The sequence below is a fragment of the Pan troglodytes genome, chromosome 6, assembly GCF_028858775.2.
Source record: "Pan troglodytes isolate AG18354 chromosome 6, NHGRI_mPanTro3-v2.0_pri, whole genome shotgun sequence".
NCBI classification, from domain to species: domain Eukaryota; kingdom Metazoa; phylum Chordata; class Mammalia; order Primates; family Hominidae; genus Pan; species Pan troglodytes.
The window spans coordinates 11,671,124-11,690,168 of NC_072404.2; the positions used below are offsets into that span (position 1 = coordinate 11,671,124).

General features: G+C 40.3%; 1 protein-coding gene across 4 annotated transcripts in view; it reads right to left on the bottom strand.

Moving 5' to 3' along the window:
* Positions 1-19,045, bottom strand: part of RNF216 (ring finger protein 216) — a 166,540-nt gene that overhangs the window by 125,148 nt on the left and 22,347 nt on the right. For 2 of the 4 annotated variants that reach the window (XM_054655462.2, XM_001140695.8), the window contains exons 3-4: positions 12,414-12,547; positions 536-1,207 (exon numbers count right to left, since the gene is read on the bottom strand). In XM_054655462.2, the coding sequence (XP_054511437.1) occupies positions 536-1,207; positions 12,414-12,547 (806 nt within the window). Of the gene's footprint in view, positions 1-535; positions 1,379-12,413; positions 12,548-19,045 lie in introns of all 4 variants that reach the window. The other 2 variants (XM_054655461.2, XM_518955.9) reach the window with 1 other exon arrangement.

A 19,045-nucleotide genomic window follows, 5' to 3' on the forward strand; every position in this document is an offset into this window, starting at 1 on the left:
TTAATATCACCACTAATAGAGCTTTGTTGGATGACAGAAACATTGTCCTCCATGCTTGATGATGAGGTAAGCTGTTAGCCTCATGTGGCTACTAAGGTTAAGATGTGACTGATGCCACTGGAAAATTTTATTTAACTGTAAGACATTTAAATGTAAACAGCCACAAGGAGCTAGTAAGCGCCATATTGGACAGCATAGGTCTAGGTAATTCAATAAACCTACTTTAAGGGTTTCCATTTGGAGTGAACTCAAGGAATTTGAAAAAAACGAGGGACTGCAGGTATGACAGCACCAGGCCACCATGATATGCAGTTAGAATCCCAGAGAGCTTCCTGAAGGTTAAGTATAGTAAAGGAACCCTGATTCCATTTTCATGTCTTCAGAGTGTCTCTTCTATTCTGTACATCTAGATATATACTTCTTAGGAAAATGAAGTCCACGCATACCAACAACTTTCTTTTTTTTTGCAATGAAAAAAAAAAGAAAAAACTCAGTATATGTAGTTTCTACATTTACTTGATAAAATAAAACTTACCGTTTCTTTCACTAGTAGTTCAACGAGTTCTTGATCTACCTCTGCAGCTTCTTGCCCCCAAATGTTTTCCAAATTGGGCTCTTGAGATTCTTGCATTGGAAAGGCTGGACCTGGCTCTTCATCATCACTTGCTAACTGTTGGTCTTCAAACTCTCCTAGAGGATGGGCAGGCTGAGGAGAAGAGGGGCCTGAAATCCCACCTTGCTGGGGTTCCGGCCTTGGAAAAGCGGGCCCTGGGAATTCATGCTGAAACAACAAGCGGCCCAGTTCTGCTTCAGGCTGCCGTTCCTGAGGAACAACCTGGTTTGTTATTTCACGGGGCTGTTGGTTCAGAGACTGGAAGTAAGGATGATCTAACCAGCAGTCTTCTTCGATGGCCTGATCATCTGCTAGAGCAGCTGACTCTCCTAGATTTGATAACAGCTCTGTCTCTGAGTCTTCGGATGACTGGTTCTGAGTTTCCAAAGGATCGCTTTCTGTGTAAAGAAGGCTACCTTCTTCCAAGATGATGACTTTCTGCTCTGATCTGGGGTTGACAATGTCATTTGCTGCTTGGTTATGACTCGGTCCAGGCTTGGGTTCTCTTTCTGTTTGGCCACTTGGCTTAGTGAATTCAGAGATTCCAGGAGGCCCAAGATCCAGAAATTCACCGTAGTCATCCTCAGAATCATCCTGTGCCCCAGAATCAAACAATGGGTTGTTACACACTGAAAAATAGCTGCTCTTATCTGATTCAAATGCTGCTCTAGACTTTTTAGGCCTTTCTTCTCCCAACCTTTTCAGATCTTGCCACTGGGCAGCTGGTTTGATGAGATTGGGTTGTGATCTCTGAGGTTTATTTGTCTAAGAAAAAATGAAATTTTAATAATTCAATTTCTTTCCTATGCCTATCCCTCCTTATGTACTTATATTGAGCTTCCGAGATAGGACAGGAAAGAAACAAAAACACCCTCTCCCTTAACAATACCTACTCTTTACATTTATCTTAACACTGAAATTTGATTACACTATATACTATCTGTAAGAATCAAAGTAGTCATTCATAGATTAAAGCTTGAGATATAGTTTGAATTATAATTTATTTTTATTTTTGAGACACAGTTTTCCTCTGCTACCCAGGCTGGAGTGCAATGGTGCGATCTCGGCTCACTGCAACCTCTGCCTCCCGGGCTCAAGCAACTCTTGTGCCTCAGCCTCCCAAGTAGCTGGGATTACAAAAATGTGCCAATATGTCCAGCTAATTTTTGTGTTTCTAATAGAGATGGGGTTTTGCCATGTTGGCCATGCTGGTCTCAAACTCCTGGCCTCAAGTGATCCGCCTCCCTCAGCCTCCCAAAGTGCTGGGATTACAGGCATGAGCCAGTGAACCCAGCCCTGAATTATAATTTAACCTGAGACCACTAAAACAAAAATAACTCCACAGCAGATACAACAATGAAAGAATGCTAACACATCAGAAGAATAAGAAATGTTCAAAAAACATATTAAAAAATCTAAATCTCATTAGTAACTAGCAAAATGAAAAATTAAAACAAAACAGTATTTTTTTCCCTGTAAGACTGGCAAACTTTTAAATTAGATAATACCAAGCATTGGTGAGGATGGTGAAAAATCTTTTTTTTTTTTTTTTTTTTTTTTTTGAGACAGAGTCTCGCTCTATCGCCCAGGCTGGAGTGCAGTGGCATGATCTCAGCTCACGCCAACTTCTGCCTCCCAGGTTCAAGCAATTATCCTGCCACAGCCTCCGAGTAGCTGGGATTATAGGTGCACACCTCTACATCCAGCTAATTTTTGTATTTTTGTTATAGACAGGGTTTTGCCATGTTGGCCAGGCTGGTCTTGAACTCCTGACCTCAGATGACTGGCCCACCTCAGCCTCCCAAAGTGCTGGGATTACAGGTGTGGGGCACTGCGCTTGGCCGATGTGTGAAAATTCTTATACTATCATTTACTGCTGGTGAATTTAGGAGAGAAATTTGGCACTATTTATTAAAATAAAAAACGTAGGCCAGGTGTGGTGGCTCATGCCTGTAATCCCAGCATTCAGGGAGGCCAAGGCAGGCGGATCACGAGGTCAGGAGATCGAGACCATCCTGGCCAACATGGTGAAACCCCGTCTCTACTAAAAATACAAACATCAGCTGGGCGTGGTGGCGTGTGCCTGCAATCCCAGCTACTCGGGAGGCTGACGGAGCAGAATTGCTTGAACCAGGGAGTCAAGAGGTTGCAGTGAGCCAAGATGGTACCACAGCACTCCAGCCTGGAGACAGAGCGAGACTCTGTCTCAAATAAATAAATAAATACACAAATACATAAATATAAATAAAAAATGAATGTCTGTCATCATTTTTTCATACTGTTCTATAAACTCTATCTAAAAAGGGCATATACAAGAATATTCAGCACAAACAGAAAAAAGCCTAGAGACATTGTGAAGTTTGTCCCTGAGTGAATGGTTAAATAAACTATTACTTATTTGTTCTACAAAATACTCTACAACTGACCCCTACCAAAAAAGAGGTAGCTCAGTCTGTACTGAAATGGAAAGCTTCACTAAGAAATGCCATTAAGTGAAGAAAAGCAAGCTGCAAAATCATACACAGAATGATTCCATTTACTTAAAATATGTCAATAAGACACAAACAAAATCATTTCTAAAAGTATGTATATGTACCCACATGTATATACACATGGATACATACAAATTCAAAGAAAAGACCTGGAAGGATACATGCTAAACTGGTAACAACAGTTCCTCTGGGAAGTCCCTAGAAGAAAGGAGATGGTGAATCTCAGGCTTTAGGGTGGGTCCCTGAGGACTACGCCACTGAAGTAAGGGCCAAGCTGGAAATACCCTGGACCTCCCAGGAACTGAATCCCAGCGTGGAAAGTTTAACTCCCTGAATGTGAGGTGCTGGTGCTCTTACTCTTCTTCAAGAAACCAATTAAGATCCTCTATAGAGAAACAACATCATACAGAATCCCAAAGTTTTCGTATACAATGACTTACACTCACTCAAAAATAACTAGGCATACAAGAACTTAATGCAGCAACAGAAAATCAAAACAAGAGAAGTAACAGACAACAGAAACAAATATACAAGGGTTTCACACAGTGAAATTAACAACATGAATTCTAAAGTAACAGTTAGCATGTTTAGGGAAATCAAAGACTAGATTGAGAACTGCAGCCAAGAAGAAGAATCGAACGCAAATTACAGAATGGAAAAATACAATAACTAATACAATAACTAGAAATACAATAACTAATGCTATATATGGATATATAGCATTTTAAGTAAATACAGTTGAAGAGAGAAATTAGTGCATTGAAAGCCAGGTCAGAATAGCCATAGTAAGGCATAGACAAAATGGAACATTAGGTAAGAGAACACGTCAAGAACAAAAAGGTCTTCAAAACACATAACTGGAGTTGTAGAAGAGAAGAAGCTGTTTCTTTGGTAGAGGAGGAGGAAGGAAAACAAGGGAGGGAAGGGAAGGAGGGGGACACATAATGGTTAGTTCAAATAACCATTCAAACTAAAAAAGGGAAAAAACATAAGAGTCACGGATTAAGACAAAGTAGAACAACAGTCTGTTTTGTTTAATTCTATAGAATATATTCAAAACCTCAAAGAATACACTGGTTCTGAAGACTCTAAAAAACAAACAAACAAACACACAAAAAACAACCCTCGAAGAAATAAAGAAAACTTCTGGCTAGGCACGGTTGGCTTATGCCTATAATCCCAGCATTTTGGGAGGCTGAGGCAGATGGATCACCTGAGGTCAGAAGTTTGAGACCAGCCTGACCCAACATGGTGAAACCCCATCTCTACTAAAAATACAAAATTAGCTGGGAGTGGTAGCGCATGCCTGTAATCCCAGTTATTTGGGAGGCTGAGGCAGCAGAATCACTTGAACCTGGGAGGCAGAGGTTGCAGTGAGCCAAGATCGCGCCATTGCACTCCAGCCTGGGTGACAGAGCAAAACTCCCATCTCCAAAAAGAAAAAAAAAAAAAGAAAACTTCTAAACTTTTTATGAAGTCAGAATCATGCTTATCAAAAAATAAACATGTCAAGGATATCATACGTACACACAAACCTACGGGCCAATCTCCACTTATAAGATCTACAAAGAAAATACTAATATTAGCAAATGGAATCCCCAGCAGCACATTACTACTACATTACAATGCCACAACCAAGGGGAGTCTTTTCAAAGACAATAACTTACCAACTAAGAGATCAAGGAAGAAAAACCACATGACAATCTCTGTAAGATGCTGAAATTGAATGTAACAGAATCCTACATTCACTTCTAAAAAAATTTTTTTAAGTCAAAGTAAATGACTAGTTCCTTAACATAACTAAAGAAATGGTATCTAAAGCAAAAAGGCACCATCACACTTAATGAAGAAACATTAAGTATTCCCATTTATGTCTGTGGCCATTCGTGCTCTTCTCTATCAACACTATTAAAATTTCTGAGGAAGTACCATAATATAATTAGACACGTGAAAGAAGTATAAAAATTGGAAAGACAGATCAGATGCACGTTTTCAAGAAATTAAGAGTCAACTGAAAAATCACTACAGATAATAATGGTAAGGTGATTGAGTATAAAATTAATATAAAAAGCAACAAGGGCGGGGCACGGTGGCTCACGCCTGTAATCTCAGCACTTTGGGAGGCTGAGGTGGGTGGATAACTTGAGGTCAAGAGTTAGAGACCAGCCTGACCAACATGGTGAAACCCCATCTCTACTAAAAACACAAAAATCAGCCGGGTGTGGTGGCACACACCTGTAATCCCAGCTACTCTCGGGAGGCTGAGGCAGAATAATTGCTTAAACTCGGGAGGTTGCAGTGAGCCGAGATCACGCCACTGCACTCCAGCCTGGGTGATAGATTGAGACTGTCTTTAAAAAAAAAAAAAAAAAAAAAGAGCAATGAGAACACTTACTCTCCATTTTGGAATGAAGCATCGCCTGATGCTAGACTCACAATAAAGACAGTTGAGATCCTTACACTAAATTTGTTGTAATTTTGTCCTTTGACAGGTCTGGCAACCCAAAGGGACAGAGACTGTTGATATCTTGAGGTAACTCAAGGAACACAGGAAAAACGGCTAACTCCCTTTTTTGGGGAGTAACGTTTTCCTCATGGAGCTGCAAGTGTCGGAAGTCCTTCTCAGGTCTGAGCTCTGCTGTCTTTTTAGCACCTGGTCTCTTTGACTTTGAGGGTACCAAGGTTAGGCTGCACTGTGAGAGAGCATTTGACTTTGCAGTACCTAGGGTTAATCTGGGCTATGGCAGGGCACAGGACTTTTGGGAATGTGGGGGCTCACAAATCACTGGCAATAACTGTATTTTTTGCTCCCTCTTTGCAGAGGTCTTTACGGCTTGAGTCAAGCCCCCAAGATTATGGCCAGACAGAAATGTGGGTGCAACTCCATTTGCTGCTAGCATACAGGGGTGCAGTTTTAAAGCTAACTGATACCAGCTGTGTTGAGTGCAGGGAGGGTATAAACTCAGGCTTTTGGAATCTGTGGGTATGTGGATTCCTTTTCTTGCAGGCTTAGGTGAGGGAGGCCTCAGGTGTCTTGACTGAGTCAGATGGAAACTGCAAAGTGATTGGCTACGTAGGACATCTTGGAGCCAACGTCATCCCGGTCCTGAGATATACAAGGTCCAACAAAAAAACAGCATCCCTAATTTCTAAAAATTGGAGTACTCTGCCTTCTGGTAGTCTTGCCTTTTCATGTATAAAACTTCTGGCTCCAGAAGCTACAAATAGTTACACAAGTGGCAAAACTTCACCAAAAATAATTCAGAATTATGATGACCATGATGTGGAATGTTCCAGATGAAAAAGAGTGTTCATCCAAGAAATTCACTTGAATCCTAAGACTCCAAATTACACGGAGAGAACGAGATTCTTACTGGCATTCAGAAGCCTCAAAGAGACAACAGAATTCTAAAATAGCTTTTTTGAAAGATTAACTGCAAAAAGCTAATGAAAAACTAGAAACGCAAGATTACCTCCCACACCAAAGACAGATAAACTAATGTAACTCCTACTGCTCCCATTTTACCTGAATACTGCATCTACTCCTGAATATTCACAGTCTACTAACTCTGAGTTGCCTTTCTTCTCTGAAAAGAACAGTTGAACTGTTTCCTTATAAAACAGAACAACCTGAAAATGTAGCATGAAATTCCTGACTTACATGCTATGGATAAAAACAGGTCATAGTTTAAAAATGTCCTAAACCTAGGGAAGACTTTCAGACATTTTTTAAAGAATTCAGAGTCTTAATTATAACTTATGATCCTAGGATACCTGACTTATTACCAGCTAACACATGGTGGGACCAGGGGAAGGAGAGGGAGTAAAAACGGATAAAAGCAGCAGAAGCAGAATATTATTTTCCTGAGGATGATATTCAGGACCTGACAAGTACTATCCAGTCTACTTATGGGCCAGGCAAAGCCTGAAATATCAGACGTGACCCTTAGAAAGCCATTTCCAAAATGTTTCAGCTCTACGGTGTTATCTGAAAGCAAAATAGATGCCCCTTTATAAACTAAGACAGATCCTAAGGTTTTGTCTGTTTTTTAAAAATTAGAGACAAAGGTCATGCACGGTGGCACACACCTGTAATCCTAGCTACTCTGGAGACTGAGGCACAAGAATCACTGAATCTGGGACGTGCATGTTGCAGTGAGTCAAGATTGCACCACTGCACCCCGGCCTGGGTAACAGGAGACTCCATCTCAAAAAAAAAAAAAAAAAAAAGGGAAAAAAAAAAGAAAAAATAAATAATAACTAGATACAAGGTCCCAGGCTGAAGTATAGTGGCACAATCATAGCTCACTACAGCCTTGAATTCCTGGGCTCAAGTGATCCTCCTGCTAGGCCTCTCAAAGGACTGAGATTACAGGTTTTGAGCCACTGTGTCTGCCCTGACCCTTAAGGTTAAGGAAACAAAAATCACCTATGAGGTCAGGGTTCAGGGTGACTGGTATAGCAACTCTCTAAATTCCTATGCTCCAAGAAAAACCAAACTGTTGCTAAGCTCCCTACCAATAGGGGGTATCAGGCAAATATCAGACCCCTCCCTAACTCTGATTTACAACCCAGAAACCCACTACAACTCTTAACACGGACAGAGGACTGGCCTTACAAACGTCGTTTTCTCATAAACTACTACATATAGATCTTAAACCAGTTTCTGCCAGCTTATAGAGGCTGCACACAAACTGTCTTTGTGCCCTACAGTTCACCTTTTGAAGGAAAAAGCCAATTCCACCTCATTTTAATGCTGAAACTCTACCCCAGGGAAGCTCTGGTTAGTCTTTGGCAGCCCTGAAGTCAGTAACTCATTAAGAAACAAGCTAAATTCCGAGTAGCTGCGATTATAGGTGCTCACCACCATGCCCAGCTAATTTTTGTATTTTTAGTAGAGACGGGGTTTCACCATCTTGGCCAGGCTGGTCTTGAACTCTTGGCCTTGGCCTCCCAAAGTTCTGGGATTATAGGCATGAGCCACCGTGTCCAGTTTCTTTATGATTTTCTTAACCTTTCCTCAGCTTACTTTATTATAAGAATGCAGTATATTTTATACACACATACACACACACACACACATAATATACTAACTAAAGCATGTTAACCATGTTATTGGTCAACAGTATGCTATTAGTAGTTAAGTAGTTATTAAGTAGTACGAAGTAGTTAAGGCTTTGGTCAACAGCATGTTATTAGTACTTAAGTTTTTGGGGAGTCAAAAGTTATATGCAGATTTTAAACTGCACAGGGGTTGACAACCCTAACCACCATGTTGTTCAAGTGTAAACTGTATTTGAAAACTGGCAAATAAAGAATTTTAACGAAGGCTATAAGATCTGCTTCTCTGTGTCTCCGTGTCTATATATGCGTTATGTGTGTGTGGTATTTCTCTACCAAAATATATGAGAGAACTCTGATAACTGGTTTAAGGAAAAAGCAAGCCCTTCAATCTTTTATCAGAAAAACAGGACCTAACTCCAATGCCTTTTAGTTCACGTGACTTAGGTATTTTTGGTAAGTAAGACCATTTGGAAAACAGCTGTGTTCTGATCAGCAAAAATGCCCATGTATTTTTTTTTTTTTTTTTGAGACAGGGTCTCCCTCTGTCATACAGGCTAGAGTGCAGTGGCGTGACCTTGGCTCACTGCAACCTCCATCTCCTGGGTTTAAGCGATTCTACTGCCTCAGCCTCCTGAGTAGCTGGAATTACAGGCACGTGCCACCATGCCTGGTTAATTTTTGTATTTTTAGTAGAGACGAGGTTTCACCATGTTGGCCAGGCTGGTCTCGAACTCCTGACCTCAAGTAATCCACTTGCCTCGGCCTCCCAAACTGCTGGGATTACAGGTGTGAGCCACCACGTCGGGCCTATATGGATGTTTTTTATATTCCAAGATTATATAAAGTTCCTAGAAATCTGATATGTCTTGGTATAAATGCTATCAGTCATAATTTTGGTTCAGAAATAACTAAATTTCCTTGTCAACTGTGTCATTATAATGAACTCTCATCAGGTTTTTAACCACAGCCATTTTAAGTCTCGCTGTCCACAGTTATTTTGTTCTGACACTTTCTGAAAGCTCTTTGCAAGCAATTATAATCCTAAAGTGCTGTGTGTTCAAAGATGTATATGCGAAAAATGAAATGAACTCTGACAAATATAAGTTTGAGTTCGTACTATCGGACTAAATATCCAAAATTCTAATGAAGAAACTAATGGATTTGTGTAACTGCTAACCAAGATCAAACAGCAAAAATTAATTACATGAGACTGAATTGATAAAAGAACAATCATGGGTTTTTATGGCTTATTTGAAACATTGCTGGTTCTTTTAATGTTTTGTTTTCCAGATTTAAGGAAACTTTTTTCTTTTAAGGTTATTATAGCTTATAGCAATTTGGTATACTTTTATAATAAACATAAAAATATTTGCTTTTCCTCCCAACAGGATCCCTCCAGAATTTGCAAACTATTCATGAGTATTCTTATTTTTATGGCAATATCATTATTTGCATATCTGTCCTTTTAATAAAAGGACACAACTGGAAACTGGTTATGTTACCAAGGCTTTGACTGGAATGCCATATTTCAAAATGTGCAAACAATGCCTGGCTTTAAGCGTTCCCTGTCTTACAGTGAGTAAATCTGTCTCTTCCTGGCAGGCTCAGGAACCTCCAGATGCTGGATACAGCACACAAAGACTAATGTCTGCCCTGGTTTGGTTTCCTAGCAGAGATATTTTTTAAAGACCAATTTGAGATTCCTCATCAAAATTTCCAGCAAAGCAAATTTAAATATGTGCTTTCAAATATGTTGTTAGGCAAACTGGTCTTACTGTGATTATCTTTGGTAGAAATGGGAGTGACTTAGAGAGGAAAATTACATTTCAAAAGAAAACTCCAGTATGCCTGTTATTTAGATTGCAGCACTGTTCATTGAGTTTTTATCTACCTGTACATAGCACTGAATTCTGAATTTTTAGTTTTCTCTAATATCTGGCTACGACTATCCAATGAAGGAGAATTGCTTAGTTCCTGAAGCCCTATAAGCTGAAGCTGGACAAATCTATGTAAATCGCAAGGAATAAGTCTCATGCCTAACGCATGGGCCACACAGAGTTCACTAGGATGGCCAATGCCACAACCAGAGACATTCACAACAGCAAACCACATCGGAGCAAGACTCCCCCTCATAATGTAAGACTCTTACTCTCCTTAATCTTTCTTTACTTATGCCTCTCACGTGGCAGGACAACGTTGCAGTGAAAATTTCACCATCAGTAGTAGCTTCTGCAGGTAACCTGCACTCCCCGCTTTAATTTAACCCAGTCATGGGATGCGAGATTACCTACTAACTCAACAGAGAAGAATCTGTGCAGTTGATGGCGCTTCTTGCTGCACACAGATAAAACACAGCAGGTATTGCAGAGCAGACTACTTGGTTAAAACAAGGTAGACTCCTTGTCTAGCTATTTGGTTTTAGTTGGGGCCCTAGCCGAGGAGCATCCTCCACCCAAACTCTGGGTATTACCCTCCTTAGAGTCCTAACAGCAGTCTCCTTGGTGTGCTGTGCGCCCTCAGAAAGTTTTAAATGTTTCCATACAGCTACCTGTCAAATGCCAAATGGTCTTTCTCCAGCTGGAACAACAACAACAACAAAAAAGTGTGATAATGAGGACACCAGAACCTATAAAGTATATGCTGGGACCAGAAACCCAAAATGATGGTAACTGAGAGTGGCACTGATGCCCGAAGGTTTCGTCAGGTCCTGGGTGAAAGCCTAACAAAAAGGGAGGAATTGTTAAATAAAAATTATAGGAGGCCACTGTTTTGGACTAAGTGTGTGCACTAGACCCCAAAAGACCAGACTAAAACTCAAAACGGAAGCATCCATGTAAGTTTCATACTACCAAACCTAAACCTGGGAAGTTCATTTGATCTTCTTAGAAATTGAAAGAAAGAGTGAACAACCAGTTTCTTAAACAGGGCAGTTTAAATCTTCACTGGGAATCATAATGAATTTCCCTCTGCTTTAATCCTTATACAGGAAAGGTGGCCTGAAGCAGCCTGATGTTAACTCATCAGTTATTTTTCTCTTTTCTGTCTCCCTGTCCCAGCCTGACAAGAAAAGTAACTTTGAAAGGACTTTGCTTCTGCTCTCTTCAGCCCTTCTTTGTCTATAAAGCCAACCACTTCTCCTCAGCTCAGTGGAACACCTACTGAATTTTATGGAAGGAAGTGTTCCTTGGTTCTGAACCACAATAAAGCCAACTGGGATCTTTAAACTTAAAAAAAAAAAAAAAAAAAAAAAAAGCAACAGATTTGTAGTTTAAAAAAAACAGTTTAAAAGTACAATGAAAGGGCCGGGCATAGTGGCTCACGCCTATAATCCCAGCACTTTGGGAGGCTGAGGGGGGCGGATCACAAGGTCAGGAGTTCAAGACCAGCCTGGCCAAGATGGTTAAACCCATCTCTACTAAAAATACAAAAATCAGCCAGGCGTGGTGGCGGGCGCCTGTAATCCCAGCTACTCGGGAGGCTGAGGCAGGAGAATTGCTTGAAACCAGAAGGCGGAGGTTGCAGTGAGCCGAGATCGCGCCACTGCACTCCAGTCTGGGCAAAAGAGCAAAACTCCATCTCAAAAAAATAAAAAAAATGAAAGTACAATGAAAGAAAAGATGTCAGTCACAAAAGCAACAGAAAATATAAAATAACCAAGAAAAACAAAAAATGCTTAAGATCTATATTAAGAAAAATTCAAAATGCTTTCTGGCTGAGGAATATTAAAGAAGTCTTGACTATATGAAAAGACAAAATTTGTTCTTGGTTAGAAAGAGCAGTATCATAAAAATTGCTCTATAAATATAACAGGAAGATTTGTTTTGGATTACGCAAACTGATTATATACGTATCTTTATTTATATTTTGGAACTAAAGAAGTTGATTGTAAAATCCATATAAAAATTTAAGTCCAAGAATATCCAGGATGATTCTGAAAAATGTGGGATAATATGGAAAGAATAAGGCCAATCCAACAGTAAGATACACTATAATGTTGTAGCAATGACAACAGTGGAATTTGGTGCATTAATAGTCAGATGGAACAATGGTGCAGATATTCAATCCAGAAACAGACTGAAACATACAGCTTCTAAATCTAAGGGTACATGAGGTAGAATGGAAAAGGGGCTGTTCTCAGAACGAGTACAAGAGGTGCTGTTCTACAACAAGGCCCACAAGAGTGGCTGAAAAATCAGATCACCAACTTGCAATAATATCTCATTGTAAGTTTAAAGAAAACTCACTTCTGTCAGGATGACATCATCATCCAGGTCCTCTTCTTCATGCTGCTGAGGAGCTGGGGTGACCAGCATTGGAATCCTTTCCTCATCTGAGGAGTCAGATATGGTGATGGGCCCATCTCTGAGATTGATCCACTCTACAGGAAAGCAGAGAACACTGTTACTGGGAGGTTGGCACTATCACATCCAACTCTTTAAGTTTGTCCTGACAGGGGTACAGCCTAAAGCCAACTTCATGGCTACTAGTGTAACGTACCTCCTCAAGCAGCCCACGCACTTAAGCATTAAGAGCCGTGTTTCTATGCTGACTTTTGCCAATAACACATTTTGGGAACTGCTAGAGAACATCTAACAATTACTATGCTCAACATTATCAACTTTTTCTCATACTAGGTTGGAGAAATCTGTTTACAAAATTTTCTTGACTGCCAATTTCTTTAAAGTGAAATAATGGTCTCCCAATCCATCTCTATTCCTCCTGGGAATAAATGTCTATTTTATTTAAATTGTTTGGTCTGAAAAAATTATCACTCAAAAAATAGTAAAATTTTAATTGTTTAAAATATTGAAATTTGCTCATCTTAAACACAAACTTTCAGAATCATTTAAGCAAACCTATTTCAATGCTTTAGTCAAGCACCCATTTAGCATCTATGACAGTCAGCAATTTAACTTTCCAAGTTTCCTTTAAAATATATATAATCTAACCATCTAAATGTAGTAATTCTATTCAAGGTTTTTACTTCCTTTTATCAATTTGAAAACAGGCCATGTTTGATAGGAATTACTGGGTAACACAAACTGGTATTTTTTCCTGTCTAGTTCCATGGGAATATCAAAGGTTAAGAGGGACAATTTTAAAAAAAAGCATTGGCCGGGAGCAGTGGCTCACGCCTGTAATCCCAGCACTTTGGGAGGCCGAGGTGGGTGGATCATGAGGTCAGGAGTTTGAGATCAGCCAGACCAACACGGTGAAACACGTCTCTACTAAAAATACAAAAATTAGCCACGCGTGGTGGCGCATGCCTGTAATCCCAGCTATTCAGGAGGCTGAGGCAGGAGAATTGTTTGAACTCGGGAGGCAGAGGTTGCAGTGAGCTGAGATTGCAACACTGCACTCTAGCCTGGGTGACAGAGTGAGACCCCATCTCAAATTAAAAAAAAAAATGCATTAAGTGACCTAAAAGAACAGAAGAAGAAAGAGAAAGAAACGAAATGAGGCACCTCATCACTGCAATTTTTGAAATTCTTCCATTAAAGTTGTAATGTTTTTCTTTTATGTGGTGTGTGTGTGTGTGTGTGTGTGTGTGTGTGCGTGCGTGTTTGTCTGGGACAGGGTCTTGCTCTACTGCCCAGACTGCAGTACAATGGTGTGATCATAGCTTACTGCAGCTTCAACCTCCTAGGCTCAAGCAATCCTCCCATGTCAGCTTCCCAAGTAGCTAGGACAACAGGTGCACACTACTTTGAACAGTTACTTAAAAAAAAATTTTTTTTTGTAGAGATGGAGTCTATGTTCCTATGCTGGCCTTGAACTCCTGGCCTCAAGTGCTCCTCCCACCTCGGCCTCCCAAGAAGTCACTGGGATGACAGGCATGAGCCACCATGCCTGACTTAATTGTGGATTTTTAAGGATGAGGAGTTGCCAAGCTCCTCACTTAGCCATTTCAGAAGACACATGCTATGGGGGATCATTCTGAAGAGATACTGAGCAAAGAAAAGCTCTAGCCATTGGTACATGAGGCACAGGAGTCAAGAGAGAAAATGTACACCACTGAAAATGGCCATAGTGAATAACACCCCTGCACCCGCAGGAAATTGTAGATTCCTCTCTTGAAGAACTGACCCAAGAAAAAGACACACAATCTTGGTGTACCCAATGAAAAAGTTGGTTTAGGCTGGTGGCTCACGCCTGTAATCCCAGAACTTTGGGAGGCCTAGACAGGCAGATCACTTGAGGCCAGGAGTTCGAGACGAGCCTGGCCAACATGGTAAAACCCCATCTCTACTACAAATACAAAAATTAGCCGGGTGTGGTGGCATGCAACTGTAATCCCAGCGACCTGGGAGACTGAGGCAGGAGAATCGCTTTAACCTGGGAGATGGAGGCTGCAGTAAGCCAAGATCATGCCACTGCACTCCAGCCTGGGTGCTAGAGCAAGACCCTATCTCAGGCTAAAAAAAAAAGGAAAGAAGGGAGGGAGGCAGGGAACTGAAGGAAAGGAAGGAAAGGAGAAGAGAGGAGGAAAGGAAGGAAAGGAGGGAAAGGAAAGAGGGAGGGAGGGAGGAAGGAAAGAAGGAAGGAGAAAGGAAGGAAAGAGGAAAGGAAGAAGGAAGGAAGGAAGGGAGGGAAGGAAGAAAGGAAGGGAGGGAAGGATGAAAGGAAGGAGGGAAGGAGGGAAGGAAGGAAGGAACCTATCACCTTATAATAAAGTCCAGTGTTTGACAAGATACCACACAACACACCACATGTAAGGTTCCAATTAGCTTTTCAAAGTATACTTAAAAAAAAAATTGAAAGAATAACACAGCATGGTCTATAAATCAAGTGTACAAGCTCTATGAATTAATACAAAAGGGCCATCTGTGTATAATCACCACCACAAGGTCAGGAAATATTTCTAGCACATTAGTAGCCCCCTTGTGCTTTCTCCCAATTTCTGCTCTCCTTCGTCCTCAAAGGGAGGATTTCTAATTGCGCAGATAAGTTTTGCATGTTTTTGAGTATATATTCTTCTCTTTCTTGCAAATAATGTTTGAGATACATCCATACTGCATGCTGTTATAATTCTTTGTTGTATATAATCAACTATACGAATATAACATAAATTATTCCTTCTTCTGTTGATAGACATTTGAGTATGTGGCAGTTTAGGCTACTGTGGATAATGCTATTGTGAACATTCTTGTGCAAGTCTTTGGTGTACTCATTTTAGTTGGATACATTCTAGGAGTGGAAATGCTGAGTCATGGGGTAAGCATATGCTCCGTTTTGGCAGATAACACTAAACAAATTTTCCAAATTGTACCAATTTACACTCCCATCTGCAGTGTAGGATAGTATGTTGCTTCACGTCCTTATAGGAACACAATCATGCTAATTAATTTATATACTGTCTATAGATTCTGATATGGTTTGGCTGTGTCCCCACCAAAAATCTCATCTTGAATTGTAATCCCATAATCCCCACAAGTCAAGAGCGGGACAGGTGGAGGTAATCGGATCATGGGGGCAGTTTCCCCCATTCTGCTCTCGTGATAATGAGTGAGTCTTGAGGTGTCCGATGGTTTTATATGCACTGGCACTTCCCCTGCTTGCACTCACTCCATCCTGCCTCCTGAGAAGGTGCCTGCTTCTCCTTTGCCTTTCGCCATGACAGTAATTTTCCTGAGGCCTTCCCAGCAATGTGGAACTGTGAGTCAATTAAACCTCTTTCCGTCATAAATTACCCAGTCTCAGGCATTTCTTCCTAGCAGTGTGAAAGCAGACTAATACAGTTGCTTTCATGCTACAATGGTATAGCTGAATAGTTGCAACAGAAACCACATGGCCCGCGAGGCTAAAATATTAACTATTTAGCTCTTTAAATTTGCTGAGCCCTAGTTATCTTGGTTCCCTGCAACCTCCGCCTCCTGGGTTCAAGCGATTCTCAGGCCTCAGCCTCCTGAGTAGCTGGGATTACAGGCTTCCAACACCACGCCCGGCTAATTTTTGTATTTTTAGTAGAGATGGGGTTTCCCCATGTTGGCTAGGCTGGGTTTGTTTTTGTTTTGTTTTTTGATTTTGCGACAGGGTCGCTCTCTGTTGCCCAGGCTAGAGTACAATAGCATGAACACAAGTTCTCTGCAGCCTTGACCTACTGGGTTCAAGTGACCCTCCCATCTTGGTATCCCAAGTACCTGGGACCTGGTAAACCCAAGACCACCATACCCAGCTAAATTTTTTATATTTAATTTTTTGCAGACATGAGAATCTCACCGTGTTGCCCAGGCTCGCCTCGAAATCCTAGGCTCAAGTTATCCTCCCACTTTGGCCTTCCAAAGTGCTGGCATTACAAGCATGAACCACTGCGCCTGGCTGAGCTTTTTACTTCTTGTCTAATGTATTTTAGGCCATAAGTTTTCCTCAAAACATGGCAATACATGTATCTCATATATATAATAGGCTATATTTTCATTATCATGTAATTCAAAATATCTTCTAATTTTCATTGTGATTTCTTCTTACACTGGGTGCAGAATCCCACCTATGTTTATTACATTTGTTGACCATGTTCTTCCAATCTTCTATCTTCATACAAGTGTGTGTATGTGCTTGTTCTTTCAGTTACTGAAACAAGTCTTAAAAATCCCCACTATAATGGTGGATTTGTCCAATTCTGTTTCTAGATCTGCCAATTTTTGCTTTGTTTATTTTTCTATCATGTTACTAAGTATATAGGGATAAGCTTATCTTCTCAGTGCACTGAATCTTTTATCATTATGAACTCTATCAATGCTTCTGGCTGGAGTTTCTATCAGTTGTATCTGATATTACACAGATATATCAGCTCTTTTTGTGTGTGTGTGTGGCTATTTGCATGATGTACCTTTTTTCCTTCCTGACAAAATTTTTTTAAATCTTTATTTTACCTTCATTTTTAAGCCTATTTCCACTAGGTACAGAATCGTAGATGAGTAGGTAAAAACACTATTTAGCAATTAAAAAGGAATGAATTACCGATATATGCAACAATAGGGATGAATCTCAAAAACATTACCTTTCACAAAAGAATTCCAGTAGAAAGAATATATACAGTATGTATAATTCCATTTATATGAAATGACAGAGTCAAAAAAAGCAGATTAGTGGTTTCCTTAGGCCTGGAGTGGGGTAAGGACTGACTGCAAAGAGGCACAAGGGAATCTTTTTGGAGTGACAGAAAATGTTCCATATCATAATTGAGGTGGTATATTCATTTTATACACTTTAAAAAAAACTACAGAGGTTGATGCATAATAAAAAATTATTAATGTTGGCCAGGAGCAGTGGCTCACACCTGTAATCCTAGCACTTCGTGAGGCAGAGGCAATTGGATCACTTGAGCCCAGCAGTTCAAGACCAGCCTTGCCAGGCAACATAGTGAGACCCTCTCTTGATTAAAGAAAAAAAAAATTAATGCAGCTAATAAAAACAAAACTCTATATACCTGAAAAAAGTTCTCATGATGGCTGCAGAGTATACATACTCGTCTAACAAAATATATCTCCAAAGTCAGTAATTTTCCAAAATGAATTAGTTGTTCTTAAAGAAACTGTTCAAGTATATTTAAGATCCAATTAAAAAACAACGATAAAATTAATTGGATATACATGTACAGAAAATTTTGAAATGATCGTAAATACAAGTTATAACTAAGATTTAAAATTGCCTGAATCCAATAAATTATGGCTACAATCACTACCAAGTTAGAATACATTATTAATAAAATCCTAAAAATGAGTCCTTCTTTTGCACTCATAATTTGCATAGCTTGCGCAATTTTATTACTCTTGATTTAACCTAATAAAATTTGCTCAATTTTAAATGCTCTGAAAGCCAAATACACAGTTGACTCTTGAGCAACACTGATTTGAACAGTGTGGGTCCCCTTATTTGCAGATTTTCTTCCACTTGTGTCACTCCTGAGACAGCAGTACTGCACGAGGCTTTCAGGAGCCTATCCCTTGCACCAGTGTGCCATGAATGTGAGATGTGGAGTCAAAGGAGATTATTTTGGACCTTTAAGATTTAATGACCGCCCTGCTGGGTTTTGGACTTGTGTGGGACCTCTTGCGTCTTTCTTTTGGCCAATTTCTCCCTTTTGGAACAGGAGTATACACGCAATGCGTGTACCCCCATTGTATCTTGGGAATAATTAACTTGTTTTTGACTTTACAGGCTCATAGGTGGAAGGGACTAGACTTGTCACAGATAAGACTGCACTTTTGAGTTAATGCTAGAATGAGTTAAGACTTTGGGGACTGTTGGGAAGACGCAATTGTATTTAGCAATGTGAGAAGGACAAGAGACTTGGGAGGGGCTGGGGTGGAATAGTATGGTTTGGATCTGTGTCCCTGCCCAAATTTCATATTCAACTGTAAACCCCAATGTTGGAGATGGGGCCTGGTGGGAGGTGATTGGATCATGGGGGTGGTATTTCATAAATGATTTAGCACAATCCCCTCTGGTTGCAACAGTGAGTTCTTGTGAGAGATGGTTGTTTAAAAGTGTGTGGCACCTCTTCCCCAACCCCTCTTGTTCCTGCTCCAGCCATGTGAGACAAGCCTGCTTCCCCTTTTCCTTCTGTCATGATTATAAGTTTCCTAAGGCCTCCCCAGAAGCAGAGGCCGCTATGTTTCCTATACAGCCTACAGAATTGCGAACCAATTAAACCTCTTTTCTTTCTTTACAAATTACCCAGTCTTGGGCATTTCTTTACAGCCAGTGGAGAACGAACTAATACAATGACCAACCCCTCTTCTTCCTCCTCCTCTTCAGCCTACTCAACGTGAGGATGATGAAGATGAAGACCTTTAGAATGGTCCACTTCCACTTAAGGAACAGTAAATATATTTTCTTTCTCTTCCTTATGATTTTTTAATCACACTTCTTT